Source organism: Rhinolophus hipposideros, assembly GCF_964194185.1.
Source record: "Rhinolophus hipposideros genome assembly, chromosome: 24".
NCBI lineage: Eukaryota > Metazoa > Chordata > Mammalia > Chiroptera > Rhinolophidae > Rhinolophus > Rhinolophus hipposideros.
This window is the reverse complement of record NC_138070.1, coordinates 14403170-14419937: the sequence shown is the minus strand read 5'-3', so window position 1 is coordinate 14419937 and position 16768 is coordinate 14403170. Positions and strand designations below refer to the sequence as shown.

Genomic DNA, 16768 nt, shown 5'->3' with positions numbered 1-16768 from the left:
AGATGGATCATGAGAGAAATTATACTGAGTGAAAAAAGCGAATCCCAAAAGGTTACAAACTGCACGAATCCATGTAGACAACCTTCTGGAAATGACAAAATCCCAGAAGTGGAGAACGGATGACTGGCTGCCCAAGGTCAGGAACTGTAGCCATAAAAGGACGACAGGAGGGGATTCTTGTGAGGGGACCCATCTGTGTGGTGACCGTATCCATGTCACTCTAGGTCATGATACTATAGTTTTACAAAAGATTATTGGGGGAAACTGAGTAAAGGGTACACAGGAACTGCAGGGAAACGTACACTTATCTCAAAAGGAAAAGTTTAACTTCTTAAAAAAGCTTTCACACAAGTTGGGGCATGGGGTTACTGTAAGTCGACGTGGAGACTAGACTAGTATCTACTCTTCCATCTGCCACAACATTTCAGCAATAAATATTTCCCTCTCCAAAGAGAGCAGATTACCTATACTTCATCCAATTAACATCTGCCATCTAACAAGGTACTCTTAATAGACAGTGGCTACTGCATTAAAACACACAAAGGAAGATTTGTCTTACCAGGTAGCAAGTCTCAGCAATAGTTAGACCAGGAAATTGACACAGAATAGACAAACTGACCAACTGAAGTGCTCAGAAACAAACCTAAGCAGACAAAAAATAGATGACAGAGGGGGCACTGGTTGTATCCACTAAAACGAATTCATGACCCCTGATCATGACCCCTATCTGAAAAACACTGACTTAGAGACCCTCTTCTATACAGAGGGTGCCAAAAAAATTGTATATACATTTTTAAGAGGGGAAAACTGTTAAAATTGTAATACTCAATATATACCGATGACAAAAGATGACTACCAGTCACGTTTGATTTCTGAAATGACAAGAGGTGCTCACAGTGGTTCCCATCAGCATCCAGATACTTCTGATTATGGCAAACTATTGCTTGAGCAATGTTGACCGAAGTGTCCACTTGTATACATTGTTTTGGCACCCCCCCCCCACCGTATGTTCAATAGTAGCACAGTTCAACAGTAACAATGCACCTGTATTTTGTTTGTAATAGGGGGGAAAAACAAAAAAACGGTAGCAATCCAAATGCCATAAGAACTGATAAACTGTGGGCTAGCTCACACAGTGGTACACTAAATATACAGCAGTCAAAATGAATGAACTGCAGCCACAAGTAAGACGGATGAATCTCAGAAACCCACTGCTGGGTGGAAAGCAGCCCCAGAAGATTATGTATAGCCTGATACACTGTTTAAAAAGCTCAAAAACAAACAAAACTGGACAATTCATTGCTTAAGGACACATACTTTGGTGATAAAACTATAGATATTTTTAAACAGAAGGAAGCACACGAAATTCAAGAAAGTAGTTACCCAGGTTTTAGGAAGGACAAAGGAGGAGGGTAAAGACAGGACAATGGAATAGGGGAGAAGCCCACAGGTGCATGAAATGGCACCGAAGAAGTTCTAACTCCTAAGACAAGTGGTGGCGTAAGTGGTATCCCTTTGACTACCACACTTGATAATGCACAGATATGAACAGTGTTTGTATGTCTCAATTCACATACAAAAAGATAAAGAAGAATCGGGAACAGGTAAGAGCATGACCTATTGATTCTTTTAAAAATCTTAAAACTTCCAGCAATGTTCTCCTGCTTGTGATTTATAAAACCTGACAAGCTGAACCCATCCCATGATTACGTGATGGGTTAAAAAAGGAGTGGACTCAGTCAAGGCACAAGTGTTCTAACCTCCTCCACTGGTTCTTGGTTTCCCCCCTTGTACCAGGCAGGCGCTGGAGTAAATCTTTGGCTCTCAAGGGGGTTGTCACAACACACTGATGTTTCAAAACTGTCAAGAGTGTCACACAAGTAACAACAGTTTAGAAAGTTTGTGGAAGAAGTACTTTCCTCAATAACGCACATTCTAGGTTCTCCCTGTCACCCCACCACTCATAATTCACCTGGGTCAGACTGCATTTTCTGAGAATGAAAAGGGGAGAGATCTCGAGTCCTTACTAGTTAGTGGGAAGAATGTGTACGCAAGTGCCTCACGTGAGTACCATGTGCAGGTCAAAAGAAAAAGTTGTAAAAGTCACTGAAGTAGAGGAACGGGCTCTAAGATGATTTTTGGTCTAAATTTCTGACTTGTAGGCGCAAATAATGAAGATTCTCTATCTGGGGAGGTGGTCTGCAAGTGTGTGTATTAAATGCATCAGGAGATGCATTTAGAAGAGACATTTCCAAAAAGTTCAATCAGCACTGACAAAGGGGTACACACGCTGGTCTTTTCTGGTCTCAGATCATTAACCTCAGAGGATGCTTTAAACAGAGGCAGCCGAGCCAGTGCACAAGGTGACTGAGTGCTAACTGATTTCCTAACTCCCGAACAGCACACCCCCTGGCCCTGGAATCGGGGTGGAGACAAAACAGAGGCCTGGTGAAAGAACGCACTGCTGCAATCACAGGAAAGGAGAACACAGCAGGCCTTGGCACAGCACCTACCGTGTGTCAAACGCTGCGAGGAACTTTACAGACACGTGAGGGAGGAAATACGGCAACACGGTTTTGCCCACTGGGACACCATAGGCTCAGAGAGCTGAAATAACCTGTTTCAGAAGACCAACACCAATAAATGGGAAATCTCGGCTTTTGTTACAAGGACAGGTACCACTGGAACTTACTTGTGAGCTTTCATAAAATACACCCAGGAATGAGAACTGGAATTGGCAAATATGGCAGCTGAGTTTTTCACGGGCCTATCTGGAAGTTATTCATTATGCTCCACCGTAAGAGTAGTTACAGCAGGAACTAGAAGCTGTGGGATTAGGATGCGGTGGGAGAGAGGTTTGGAAAAATTGGGTCAATTGGTAGCCCCCAGGACACAGAGGATAAAGCCAGAGGCTCTTCAGTTCCCCATCCCTTGCCAGATCCCTTCCTGTGTGGTTACCTTCTGAGCTCCATCCCGACCTCAGTGGCCCGACGCGGGGGGCAACTGCAAATCACCAGGACCCAGGAGACCTCTGCTCTGAGCCACCCTCCTCTCTAGAAAACTGGCCTTAATCTCTCTGCTTCCAAAGCTCCCCTTTCACTAAAAGATAATCCCATTTCCCCTACCTCATGGAATGGTAAGCTCCAAGTGAGCTAATGGTTCACTGAAAGGCCCAAGGCCCGAAGCCTGAAGAAGAGATTTCCATCAGGACAGGGACACAGCCTGGCACCCCACAGTACACTGCGTTTGCTGAATGAATGAAAGACTGAATGAACGCCGGCACACTCATTTATAAAAAGCATGGTCACCACCTGCCCATCCCAAGTGGTTCCTTTGACATTTACACGTGATGACGAGTGGGATGAGCTGTACTAACGGAGGATATTACGCTTCCACACGTTAACAAAAATGTTACTGCCAGAGAGGCCGTGACACGGAGTCTCACACTCAGCAGGCTGCACGCAGCTGGGTTACCAACCTCACACCACTCCGCGATTGCGTAGCCAGTGGAGCACTCGGTCCACAACCTTGAAAAGTTCAAAACCCCCCTTTCACGAGTGACTCTGAGCAAGTAAGTCATCTCATCGTTTGTTGTGCGCCTGGTTCCTCGCCTGTAACGTGAAAATGTGCCCCATCTGCTTGCCCCTCCGAACCCACTCCACCCTCGCTCCCTGCCCTGTGCCCCGCGCCGTGGCCCACAGACACGGGCGGCTGGCTCTCCTCCTCCCGGCCGCGAGTGCCCGGCAGAAGCCACCAGCAGGTGTTTGGAGGGCGGCAGACAGGTGGCTCAGGGGGCTGCTTCCTGCACCCCGGTCGCCGAGGAAGACGGGCGCTGCGCTCCTTGCCCACGGGTGTCCTCGGCTCCTCTCCGGGGTCCTGTCCGCACAGTAATGCGGGAAGCCAGCCATTGCCCTCCCCTCCCCGAAAGGTGCACGGAGCCCTGGCGGGCGAAAGCTTCCCTCCCGATTTCCCCGCCCACGTCTCCAGGAACACGGCGGTCTCTGCACTAACCTTGTCCCAAACTATCCTAACAGGACTGCGGCTAACGTCCCACGCCCTGCTGGGACTCCGGATCATGCAGGACTTACAAACCAGGAGGCAATGTCACCAAAAGGCGGCTGGTAGGACAATCGCGGGATGCAGGAATGGCTGCTCCCCACGTACGGACACGGCGGCCGAGACTCAGAAACTGGGGATCCGACCAGCACGCACGGGGGTGGGGCACCCGCCCGGGGCCTCCGCCCGAGGGGCCCACACCGAGCCTTTCCCTTCCCTCCGCCTGTCGCGGTCAAGGACTGTCACGCTCAAGGTCACTGTACTTCCCAGCCCCGAGCCTCCTCGCCGTCGGCGCTGCCCCAGGGACGCGAGTCTCCCTTACAAACGGGAGCTGCCCCCGGCCGCCCGGACCCCCTCGCGCCGAGCGCTCGGGCCGGAGCCGCGGCGCCGGTGCCGCGTTCAAAGCCCGACTCGCCCCCGGCAGGAAAGGCTCATCTCGAGCGAGAGCGTCCCCCCCTCCCCGAGGAGCCGCCGTTTCCTCCCGGACCGCGGGGAACGCGCGGCTTCCCCGCCGGGTCGTGGCGAGGGGTCCGCGGGCTGACGCCGGCGGCCGGGGCCGGGGCCGGGGACCCGCGCGGAGGGGCCCGCCGCCCAGCCCCGCGCGCACCTGCTCCTCCAGCCTCTCGATCTCCAGCTGGTTCTTCTCCTCCTCTTCGTCGTACTCCCACTCGTACTCGCCGGGGGAGCTCTCCGCCGAGGACGCCATGGCGTACTCATCTCCGTCGCTCTCGCTCACGCCTTCCTCCTGCTGGTCCCTCCCTGGCCCCGGGGGCTTGTAGGGCGCGGCGGCCACCGCCCGCGGTAACACCTTCCGTCTCGCCTTAGCCGCCGTCGTCTCGTCCCCTTCCCCCTCAGCCTTGGGCCCCGCCTTGGGCTCCGGCTCCGGCTCTGCAGCCGAGGTTGCGGCAGCCGTCGCCATCTTGCGCTCGCAGGCCCTCCCGGGTTTTCACTCGGCCGCCCAAGACCCGCTGGAGGAGGAGCTGCCCGCGGCGCGCGCCTGATCAAAACCTGGCTCCCGTCCCACGTCGAGGGACAACGGGAGCCTCGGGTGCTGGGGAAATCTCCACGTGCACTCAATGCACGCTATTTTATGTACCTGTCAGAGTTCTCGTGAGAAACAGAACTCCCTCACACGGCATGGGTCCCGCCGCAACTTCGGACACGAGTTGGGTCTTGGCACAGGAAGTGGAGGCCATTACAGGAAGTCAAGGAGTGAGCGTCATGACTGTGGGGAAGGGGTCGGCGCCATCTTGAGAAGGTCAAACTGGATCCTGGGAATCAACGCTTTCCTTACCGCCGACTCTCTGACCTGGAGCGTGCTTCAAGTCTCCCATCAACTGACACTGAAACGCAGAGAAAACTCCAAGCCCTCGGGGGTCGATTGCCCCATTCTTGAGAAAAACCCGGGTCCCAAAGAGGTTCCTCCCCCTCGTGTTACTTACTGCCTGGTGCCCGGTGGGCGTTAAACACACGTCTGCGTTTTCTCTGTTTATAAGAGCATATTCTGCAAACCGATATTGATACATTGCATTACGAAGCATTTAATTAGAAACTCTCAATTGCCAGGTATTGTCAAATAAGTTGGGAGTTCACTGTTTATATAGAAGTAGATACAGGCATAAACACGTTTTTTATAAATCAGGACATGGTGTTCGTTTCCTTCTCCACTAAGAGTCCCGTGTTGGAGGCAGGGAAGTCCCGGCGTGTCTATTTGTTGTCTTTCTCCTCCGTTAGCAAGCTTAGTGCGGCAGGAAGTATGCCTTTTTCTTGCCGTTGGATCCCCAAAGCGCCTTGACACATGGTAGCTACTCAACACACATTTATTCATGAAAGAACGGTCCTTGAATTACAATTCTAAAAGTAAAAAGAGAAGATACGGGCTAAAAGAGCTGAGGTCATCTGCCCAGGGTCCCACAACCAGGAAGAAGCGGCACCGGGATGCTAACTCGCCATTGTCCGAATTGGAATCCCAAATGCGTGGCTCTGAGCAACCTTGGACAAGTTGCTGAACCGCTCTGAACCTCAGCGTCCTTAGCCGCAAATCAGGGTTCAGAAAGGCGCACGGGTTGATCCTACGCGCCGCATTCCGGCCTCGGGCTTCAGGAAGGCGAACGCGGGCGCCGCAGCCCCGCCCGAGCGCTCTTAATCCCAACGCCGCACGGAGAACAATCCCTCCCTCCTGCGACTTCAGACCTTCCCGCTCCGAGCCCCGCCCGCCCCCGAAGGGCGTGGTCAGGGCGGGGCCAGAGCGCTGACACGTGCACGGAGAGGGAGGGCGCAGGCGCGAGGTTGCGGTGACGTAAGGGCGCGCGCGCACCTAGCCGGGAGCCGACTCACCCGAGCGCCTCTCCCTTAGTTTCGCGTTTGGCCTGCGCAGGCGCCAGCTCGCAAGATGGCGGCGGCAGGAGCTGGCCGTCTGAGGCGGGCGGCGTCCGCTCTGTTGCTCCGGAGCCCCCGACTGCCGACCCGGGAGCTGTCAGCTCCGGCCCGGCTCTATCACAAGAAGGTAGGCGCGGGCGAGGGGGTGCGCGGAGTCCGCAGCGATCGGGGGGTGGGCGTGCGAGGACCACGGGAAGAACCCGTGTGTGCGGCGCCCGACGGAGGTCCCGCCTAGGGAGGAGTGGCCGTGGGGTGCTGCGCCGCCCGGGAGCCCCCGTGGTGGGCCGGGGTAGGGACGGCGCCTGGCCCGGGATGGGGACCCGCCCCCTCGCACGGCTCGGCCTCCATCCCTTTCCCTCGCTGCGCAGTGACACCAACTGCGCACGAAAACAAATCCGTGGCCGTGGGCCCGCGGCTGTGCTGGCGCGATGTGCCGCGTGCCAGCCCTTAAACACGCCGCCGGCCCGGGAAGGGGTCCCGCCAGCACCTGCCCGCCGGGCGCGCGCCCGCACCCTGTCCCCCCCCGCGCGCGCTCGGGCTCCAGCCGGGCCACCGCCCTGGCCACGCGACCTCGGGCAAGTCACTGCTCTCCGCCGACCTCGTTTCCCCATTTGTAAACTAGCTAATCGCCGTGTGCGAAATAATGCTTGGGAGGCGGCCGCCTCGCACCCGGAGACCACTGATGGGGCCGCTGTTGTCATTGTAGGAGTTCGTAGCCTCCAAGTGGAGTCACACACGTGACCGAACCATCGTAGTGTTTTTATTTTCGTTTTGTTTTGCGGGGGAGGGGGGTTGAGTGCGGGGCGTACTGCGCAGCCCTGGCCTTCCGGGGCGTCAGGTCCTTTAGACGGGAGACTCTCTCATTACTAAAGAATGCAGTAAATCGACACGGGGCGAAAAGCCCCGGTGGGATGGGGTCCTGTCGGTCCTCGGGCTCCGAGCCAGCATCTGCGGTCGGCTCGGTGGAGGGCGGGGACTGGAAGGTCGGTGCACGTACGGCTGACTGGTGGACGCATCTCAAGGTTATTAAAGACGTCGGGATGCCAGGCGGCGGAGATCCTGCTTCTGCCCGGGACCTGGCTCCTCCCCCACCCACGGGGGTGCCTTGTTGACGGCACTTTCCGACTGAATTCGCGCTGGCAGCGCTTGCAGCCGCCGGGGAGCGCTGCCGCACCGGGGCGATTCCAGGACCTGGAACGGCGATGGGACTGATTGTTTTCGTCGTCACACAGAAATGGTCACGTTCCGTAGCATTGTTCCCCTCTGACGGCCTTAGTGAGGCTTCTGGGTAAACCTTCAGTCTATGGACCATGGTGATGTTTAGACTGTTTTCATAGTAATCACTTGTCCCCTGGGAATGGATTTCATTTGGAAACAATAAAAATGTGTGAGCCCAAATCTGGCGACGTTGGTGGGTAAAGGTCAAGTAAGTGTAGGTGGTTAAAAACCCTATGGAACTAGGGCGTGATGTTGCTGATTGTTCTCAAATCTCTGGATCACAAATGGTTCTCACTGACAGGAGTGGAAGCCTTCCTACGCAGGTGAAATTTGGTATTCAGTGCTCACCTGCTAAGTTCAGGTTGGCTGACTTCACCCAGCTTCCCCTCGAGTCAAATCGGCGCCAAAAAAGTGATCATGATTTCTCTTAACCCTCTCATTTCAGGTTGTGGATCATTATGAAAATCCTAGAAACGTGGGGTCTCTTGACAAGACATCTAAAAATGTTGGAACTGGATTAGTGGGGGCTCCAGCATGTGGTGATGTAATGAAATTGCAGGTAGAGCTGGTTTTCATTTTTAATGTTAATAATTGATAATCCCCGTGTTTATACAGTGCTTCATAGTTGGCAAGCATTTGCACACTTATCGTTTCATCTGGTCAGCATTTTGATTCCTGTGAGATGGGATGAGTCAGTGTTATAAATAATTAGAGCGGGAGCCCGAATCATAGTTCTCCTGTTAGTATGCTATGCTGATCCTTTCTGACACAGTGAACTAATAATCTCACTGTTCTACTCGCTGAATCAGCTTAAATTCCAAATTCAGCTAAGTAAAAAGTTTTGTGAATTTTACTGACCAAAGGAAAACCACGACCGTTCAGTTAGCAATCCCCAATGAGATAAGAAATGCAATAAATCAAACCTCCCCCAAATTGGAGACAACAGGAAGGTAGTGACAGGCACTCTGGGTAAACAGTAGCTATATCCACAATCTGCTTCATCATGGTGGGTGGGCCGTTTGCCAAAGTCTTTATGCGTATTGTAGAAAACAGAAACAAGGCAGGAGGGAACCACTAAATGCAACTGGGCTCTCAAGAAAAAAAGCATTAACCAGAGAACTTTAATGCAGACCCTCCCAGTGTTATAAGAGGCAAATTAACCCAGCAGCCACGAGTAGAACCTCATAGCCAAAAATCAGGCTAACGTTGGAAAAACAAAACAAACAAAAACGGGGTGAGGGGCTATTCTTCAGCTGATCTTTACCAGCTAGGCCTATATAATTCTGTATAATTGTTCCTACGTTTAACTTTTCATCACTGAATTCTTCGAAACAAAGCAAATTCAGTAATTAATGCCAAAACTTAAGTGTGGAAAGCAAGACCAGAGCTCCTGGGGACAGTCCCAGTGACCCTCCGTGAGTGCCGAGTTCTACAGGGTGGCCTAACACCTGTCTCTTTTCTAGATTCAAGTGGATGAAAAGGGGAAGATCGTGGATGCCAGGTTTAAAACATTTGGTTGTGGTTCTGCAATTGCCTCCAGCTCCTTAGCCACTGAATGGGTGAAAGGGAAGACGGTAAGCTTGCATGCAGATCTGACAGAATTAAATCACATTCCCCACAAACGTGGCTCTCAGTTAAGGGAAGTGTCTAGTGAGTGGGGGGAAAAAAGGAACTATAATATTTTTGCTAAATATTCTAAAAAATTTTAACTTTCTCCTACCCAGATCTTGATTAAATTTTTCTCCACCTTGGGAATTGTGGATAATTTTGTTAAATGGTTTTTAGTTTGGGGGTTTTGTTTTGTTTTGTTTATGTTGTTGTTGAGCATTTTTATTTGTTTAGGGGGGTTGGTGGTTTTGTTTTTAATTAAAAAGAAAACAGGTCCTCACCTCTCCATCTAACAAAATAAAGCTGAAAAGAAAACCTTGGTTTTCTCCAAGGTTGCTCACGTTGTTATAATTTCTTCGGAGTCTAAGTCAGGTCAGGAGGCCTTGAGAGTAGTTCTTCTTGTTTATTTCCATCATGTTTCAGGAAGGATTGCAGGTAGCTTATAAGGATTCATGAAATAACAAACTGGCCTGTGCAAAAAGAGAGATTGAAGAATTGAAAACACAGTGAGGGTAGAGGAAAAGCGAATAAACACATCAAAACAATGATCCAGACTGCTGGTCACAGGCCCTCTGAGAGTGGTGATAAGATAGGGTGAAACATCTTTTCCATCTTTTTTATCTGTCGAAGCTTTTTTCCCCAGCAGCTGCAGAAGTAGAAGGTCCCAAGCCTTTAGAAAGACGAGCTGGACTTTCTAAAATCTAGTTGTCATTAAAACCTCTTTAAAAAGCCAAACTGCACGGTACTCATCTTTGTGGCCCCAGGGGAACAGAGTCATGCAGATACAGGCTTAGGGAGCTGGACGGCTGGACAGCAAAGCCATACTCCACATGCCAGCTGTTTCCTGTGGCCCGCGGCCTTCTGGCTGGCAAGCTTCTCCAGGCCAAGGAAGCAGAGACCACCACAGTTTTGGCAGGAGGTGGCTCTGACTGATTTGTCAAGAACTGGCCTCCGGGAGAGGAAATGAAGAGACAAAGCACCTGTGCTCCCAGGTCTCAATCCTTAGGGGACTGTGGGTTGTGATCAGAAAATGGGGGATGAAAGTCTTTTCTTTGACCTTGAGATCTTCCCATCTGAGTTTCGAGGAACAGAACTCAAATCATAATTCAGTGGAGTTAGAGGAATTGGGAAATTGGGGGACAGACAGGGCAATCTGGCTTTCCTTCAGGCAGTGGGACCCGGTTCCGCATGGACAGGGAACTGCCTGCCTCCTGTTAGGAGCTCGGCTCTTGACCAAACTTCCGCCATCATTTTCAGTCTGGAGGAACGAGTCTCCTTTCAGTAGAGGATGAGCCTAAAGAGAGCTCTCATCCCAAGACCTATCTGTGCCATTGCCGGAGTGCCCGAGTGCCACTGGCCTGTCTGACACCTGTCCTGGTGCCATTCAGCACTTCTAGTTGACGGGATTTATTCTGAACATTTGCTATAAGGACATCGGAGAAGCTGATAGTCATAAAAGCAGCATAGGAAATCACTGCTTTCAACAAAAATAAAAGCAGACCCCTAAGAGACTGCTCACGGGTTCTCCCAGCTTATAGACGTGTCTTCACCAGCCTTGTTTACCCCAGCCAAGCAATGCAGGTGTGTATACTTCGTGCCGGAGAATCCAGGCTGCAGCTTTGGCGTGCAAGTGGGGTTCCTCAGAAGGTCCTCGGTCCTTTGTGTGGGGTTAGGAACAGAAGGCCTGTCCTGAGAGCCTCTGTGACCTTCCCTTGGTATTGCTGTCCCTTCAGAAAGAGCACCACTAACACTGCTTCTCTTTCCCATGTGCCTCTCAGGTAGAGGAAGCCTTGACCATCAAAAACACAGATATCGCCAAGGAGCTCTGCCTTCCTCCTGTGAAACTGCACTGCTCCAGTAAGTCTCTGCTCTCCAGAATGCCAGAGAGCGTGGACCGTTGGGAAGAAGTTTGTAATGGCGTCAGCTTGCATTTGTGACAGAGTAATGATGTGTCCCTTGCGGTCACAGAGCCCGCCTTATAACCGTCCGAGGGCTCCAGCCCTGTGGTCTCGCAGCCAGCTCCAGGCGAGTCCTCCAGGAGGCGGAGTGTGCCCGGTGTCGTGCTGAGCACTCATGGCATCATTTCCAAACCTCAGAAACGCCCTCCAGGCTACAGAAGGTGTCATTACCTCTCCTTTACAGATGAGGAAACTGGGGTTCGTGTTAAAGCACCCCAGTCAGATGGCTCCTAAGTGGGAGAGCCAGGATCTAAGCCCCAATCTTTGATTCCAGAATCTGCTCTTCCCACCCCATGGTAGTAAACTAAAAAGCAGCGGAGGAGAAAATTCAGATTTCGCCATCACCTTACTCGTGGTGTGTTTCTGTTATTTCGTCACTTCCTGTCCACAAGCTGTTGCTATTGGGGTCGCATCTGTGTTTGTGGAATGACTGAGCCCAGATCTGCAGTCTTCCCCTGTGCACTGTCAGAGGAGAAGGCCCAGGTGCCTTAAGACTGATACTTGGCTTTCCAGATCAGTCTGTCTTAAATCTAAAGCTATTTCCATCTTCTCTCAACCTTCTTGGGAAAGGAGAGAGTGACAAACAGCAGCCTTAACATATCGGTGGAGATTTACCGACCAAAGTAGTTAAAAATCAGCTGAGAGCCGGGTCTCTTGCCAAGGTAAGACTCAGGAGAAGGGCATGCTGGGACAGGGACGCGCTAACGCAATCCTTAAGAAGTCTGCTAAGACCCGAGTTCTTTGTACTAGCACTGGAATTTCAAGTACCCATGAATAAAGGCCATCGCTTGTAAACATTTTCACAAAACTTCAGAAAAACCCCAGCCTTTTCATTCGGCCCTCTGGGTACTGAAACCTTGAGCTGAGGCTCTCTGCTGTTTGCTTGCTTTCTGCAGTCATTCCAGCTCTCTCCATTTTTATTTTCCCCCATAGCCTCACTTTTAATATCGACTCCAAAGGAAGTTTTCACACTTGGGATTCTTAGAGGGTGAAGTGGCAGACACCGTCATCCCATCAACACATGACATGGTCCATGTTAGGTCAGCGGCTTAATCAACATCCGCCACGAGGTGTGATCAGACAACACGGTGAATGTTTACATTTAAAACACTGTATTACAGTAAAAGACACATTGCCATTAATCCCCCTCACTTCGAACGCACTTATCCCATCGTCCTTGCCACTTTCTGAAGCAGGTCTGGAAGGCCTCTTTCATGAGTGAGTTGCGCCGTCGTGGCTGCCTCAATGCGATGACCTGAATCTATTCAACACGGTTACCTTTCATGGTGATTTTGACTTTGGGGAAGAGCCAGAAGTCACACGGTGCCAAACCCGGTGACTGAGGTAGATAGGACACACCGTAGTGTTCTTATTGGACAGAAATTGCCGTGCCAGAAGTGGTGTGACATGGAGCCTTTCCATTCTGATCAACAAATACAGGGAGTGCTGCTGCCGAGCGCCGTCCAGCAGAAAGGCAGGGGTCTTCAGTACGGGAAGCGGCACATCGAACCTTAGTGACAGTGGGTGACAAGCTTCAATTTGTTCGCTGCAGTCAGTTGGCTGTGAGCTATGGTGGAGAGAAGGTGTGTTTTAAAGTGTGCCCTAAATCATCCTCCATCGTGACAGCGCTCGGTGTCACACATCGCTTCTGGTATGGCCATTTCTGTCAAATAAAACATTATAGTGTGTCCTTACCCACCTTATTCACCAGACCTGGCACTGTGCAACTTCTGGCTCTTCCCCAAAGTCAAAATGACCATGAAAGGTAAACGTTTTGAATTGATTCAGGGCATGAAGGCAGCCGCGACAGCACAACTAAAGACACTCACGAAAGAGGCCTTCCGGAGCTGCTTCAGAAAGTGGCAGGAACGATGGGATAAGTGTGTTTGAAGCGAGGGGGAGTATTTTGAGAGGCATTAATGGCAATGTGTCTTTAATACGTTTTTTTATTTAAATATCCACCGTATTGTTTGATCACATCTCATTTACTCCAGACTTTCATGTGAGCAGATGAGAGTTAACAAATGTGCCCCTACTATGTCAGACACATTATGTAAGTCCTCATACAATCCCAGCAAGAAAAGCATGCTTGTCCAGTTTTACAGGAAAGAAAGTAGATTCCAAGAGGCTAAGGAAGTAGAGTCCCAGGTCTTTACCCCCACTCTGTGTCCAAAGCCCGCACAGGAAGAATCTGGCTCAGGAAATGGCTGGCTGGTGTCCAGGTTTGCTGCTCAGCCCAGCGCCCTGGCCGGGTGACTGTGAAGCCTGACCCAGCACCGCTGCCCTCCAGCTCTTAAAGACTCCATTCCTAAGATTATTTCTGTGTCTAGAAACTTAGGCTGTCTTTCCTCCCCTGCCTTCCAGTGCTGGCTGAAGATGCGATCAAGGCTGCGCTGGCTGATTACAAACTGAAACAAGAACCTAAGAAAGGAGAGGCGGAGAAGTGAGCCCTGGGCGAAGCTTCCAGCTGGGCACATCGGCTGCTTGCCCACCCGCCATGCAGTCACCGTAGATTTCCGAAGCCCCTCACACTACAATGAAAGAGCTATGCGACTCTCACGTTGGCTGTTCACATTGTGGCCCTAATGCAAGCAACATACACAATGTCGTTGTTGTGAATCCTGTGGTTTCTTTCAGCCCGCTTTTATCCCCTTAACCCAGTTATGTATATTCTGAATTGTGGGTATGGCCTCAAACTGAAATCAGTAATGAAGTCCCAAGTTTTGGTAGTCTGTGAAGGGCACAAAGATCTATGTTACCTGAATCTGTTTGGGGGAAGATTACCAATAGAATGCCTTTGTAAGATTCTTTGCTAGAACCAAGCATTGTATATAAAATATATCTGCATATATACAGTAAATAAAAGAACGCAAGACAATGTTTTTCTCTGCTAAGCCTTGTCTCTTGGATCCCTCCCTCACCCCAAACTGCTGCCCAAAGCCCCTTGGTGTCCCCCCTGCCGGACCAGGATGACACATGCACCTGTCTGAGCAAGCTGGGCAGTAAAGACTACGGAGACTTTCACAAAGCCAAGTGCATGTCATGTTTCGTGAAATGAGTGAAGGTGAAAGTTGATGGCCATCACTTTTCATTGCTCTTTGCAGAATAACAGACAGACAACTCTTTGTGAGAATGAAAATTCTTTTGTAATTTCCCTGGTCTGTGAAATCCTAAAACCTGACAAATGCTGACTTAGTACCCTAAAGCTGTGGGCCATAGGTAAAGAGCACCTGGGGGATGAGTTTCAAATATAGATTTCTAGGCCCAGGGGTCAGCTTTAGGTCTGGGCAGGTGATTCCAACTTGTGTGGTGGCAGATGAGCCATGCCATAGGCAGAAACTTCTTTGGGCCCCTTCTCTATCATGCACAGGTGTGACCTTTACACAGTTCATTCTGAGCTGTCCGTGGATGGTGAACTAACGTCGGAAATACCCATCCCTGGCTCAGACACGAATATCAGCCCTTCTAATCACTGTCCTGCGCTGTACGTAGACCACTGCCCAGTGTCCTCCGAAAGGTACATGTGTCATCATCTTCTCTCCCCCACCAGGGTAGAGGGCAGGGTGTACCTTTCTGAGGTACCCACAGTCATGCACCAGCTGAAATCCCACCAAAGGAGGCCCAAGTTTCTAGTGAAAACATAATACTGAAATAACAGTTACGTTTCAGATCTCTTTCTACTCTCCCAAAGTAAAAACAAAGTGTTTGTCTTTTTTGATGGTGGTTTTTGTTTGGGCATAGGCTGGCTGCCTCTTAACCATACCTCCTTTGTTTAAAAAGAAAAAGAAAAAATCTATATATGTATGTGTGTGTGTGTATTTAAAAATCCTCTGTGTTCTGGGGAAGGGCCCAGAACTTCAAAGACCATTCCCTCTGCAGCCTAGAAACCACAGGACCTTTATCATCTCAAATGAGAGTCCCTGGACAGAACCATGTCAAATTGTCCCGCGTGGCACGTTCTATCTAATTCACAGTCCCTCTGGGATGTGCTGGTCTCTTTCCCTTTATCATCTGTGGTAACACTCCAATTCCCCATCACTCTCCTTTGTGATTTTTTTTTAAAAATGAGATGGTTTTTTTTCCTGGTCAACATCCTCTGAAAGTTGAAGCTGAGTTCTATCTACACATCTAAAGCTTCTCATATACAGCCAGAACAATATTACCAGGACAGCCCAAACCTCAAAATAGGTGGTTGTGCAGCTAAAAGAAATGAATTGGGGTTTTTTGTTGTTTTGAATTTACATTAAAGACGCTCCTTTTCCCTGACAAGTCTAGTTGTAACCACACGAGGGCATTGTGTACCCTTCAATGAGCTCAAGTCCAGGGTTTTATAGGGTCTCCAAGGAGGTCTCAGCCTCACCAAGTAAACTCTGCCATGGCGAGCTCGACATAGGAGTACGGCAGTGCAACAAGCGCCATGCCTGGGGCCAGGCCCTTCCATCTGTAATCCTGTTAGTTCTCATGACAGCCCACTGAGGGTTTTTTCAAATGAGGAACGTGGCTGGAGCGGTCAACTGACGCTCCGGCCCGCTCACTTGGGCTGCATGAGGCCCAGGCTTCTCCCACCTCGTTTCCTCCAGGCAGAACATCCCGCCGATGCTAACCTCATCAGCCACTCATCTGTGCACCGAGCATTCGCATGAATAGCAGCCAAGACAGAAGGAGCCCTGATTCATTCATCTGGCCAGCTCACCACCACGCACCACGGTCCTCGCGCTGGCCAAGCGTCAGACATCAGGGAGCCCCATTTCACCCTGACGTCCAGTTCAACCCGATGCCCTGGGTGTGGGGCCAGGGCACTGGTGTTTTTGAAAAGCTCCCCAGGAGCCTCCAATGTGCACCCATGGGTGGAAACCACCATGAAGTGCTTTGCAAAGCAGTTTGCTAAAATTATCTCAGTGGATGCTCACTGTCTTGTGAGAAGTGTCATTCCCCATCTCCAAAGAGCTCTCGAATCCTTTCCTCTCTGCACCCCTCCCTCCACCCAGTCTGCCTTAGTCTAGGCCCCCTTTATCTCTCTCCTGGCCCTCCCATCAGTCTCCCCACCTCCAGCCTCACTGCAGGGATCCATGTCCCACATGGCTGCCAGAGGGATTGTTCTAAACCAAAGTATTACCCTGTCCCTACTCTTCTTAAAACTCATCCATGACTTGCCGTTGCCCTTCCGACAAATTCTAAACCTCCTACCACATGGGTCGCTTTGTTCCAGCCACACTGAACTGCAGGCCTTTGCTCATGCTGTTTCTCCTGCCAGGAATGCCCTCGCCAGGCACCTTCCCTTAACCTCCACTCAGCCTGGGAGCCTCCTGTCAGGCATCACTTCCTCCAGGAAGCCTTCCCTGATTCCTCCAGGCTAAGCCAGGTACCCCTCTCAAATTCCACAATCCCCTGTTCTTCCCTAATCACATACATATCATGGACAGCATTGTACTATGCTGTTTTCTTATCTTTGTATGTCATTACCCAGAGACTGAGTCTTCTTTGTTTAATGTAAATTATTTTTTTTCAATTTTAAACAGGTAACACACTATTAAGAAAAAACTCGAACA

General features: G+C 50.7%; 2 protein-coding genes across 6 annotated transcripts in view; one reads left to right on the top strand and one right to left on the bottom strand.

Moving 5' to 3' along the window:
* SART3 (spliceosome associated factor 3, U4/U6 recycling protein) overlaps window positions 1–6260 on the bottom strand; it is a 31272-nt gene extending 25012 nt beyond the window's left edge. For 2 of the 5 annotated variants that reach the window (XR_013992538.1, XM_081037820.1), the window contains exon 1: window positions 4664–5213. Coding sequence is in view for 2 of the 5 variants with exons in the window: in XM_081037820.1 (XP_080893946.1) it covers window positions 4664–4975 (312 nt within the window). In the remaining 3 variants the exon portion in view is untranslated. Of the gene's footprint in view, window positions 1–4088; window positions 4108–4663 lie in introns of those variants that run through there. The other 3 variants (XR_013992537.1, XM_081037821.1, XM_081037822.1) reach the window with 3 other exon arrangements.
* Window positions 6261–6301: 41 nt separating this feature from the next.
* Window positions 6302–14113, top strand: ISCU (iron-sulfur cluster assembly enzyme). The gene is made up of 5 exons (XM_081037825.1): window positions 6302–6562; window positions 8099–8212; window positions 9117–9227; window positions 11040–11118; window positions 13584–14113. The coding sequence occupies exons 1-5, from the start codon at window positions 6449–6451 to the stop codon at window positions 13664–13666; spliced, it is 501 nt and encodes a 166-aa protein (XP_080893951.1). The 5' UTR covers window positions 6302–6448; the 3' UTR covers window positions 13667–14113.
* The last annotated feature ends 2655 nt before the right edge of the window (window positions 14114–16768 follow it).

What these genes read in the sequence shown, in the direction of transcription:
- ISCU (XM_081037825.1), top strand. Translation starts at nt 6,449, where the DNA reads ATGGCGGCGGCAGGAGCTGGCCGTCTGAGGCGGGCGGCGTCCGCTCTG. An exon ending in AATGGGTGAAAGGGAAGACG is followed by an intron (nt 9,228 to 11,039) that starts GTAAGCTTGCAT and finishes TGTGCCTCTCAG; the next exon opens with GTAGAGGAAGCCTTGACCAT. An exon ending in TGTGAAACTGCACTGCTCCA is followed by an intron (nt 11,119 to 13,583) that starts GTAAGTCTCTGC and finishes CCTGCCTTCCAG; the next exon opens with TGCTGGCTGAAGATGCGATC.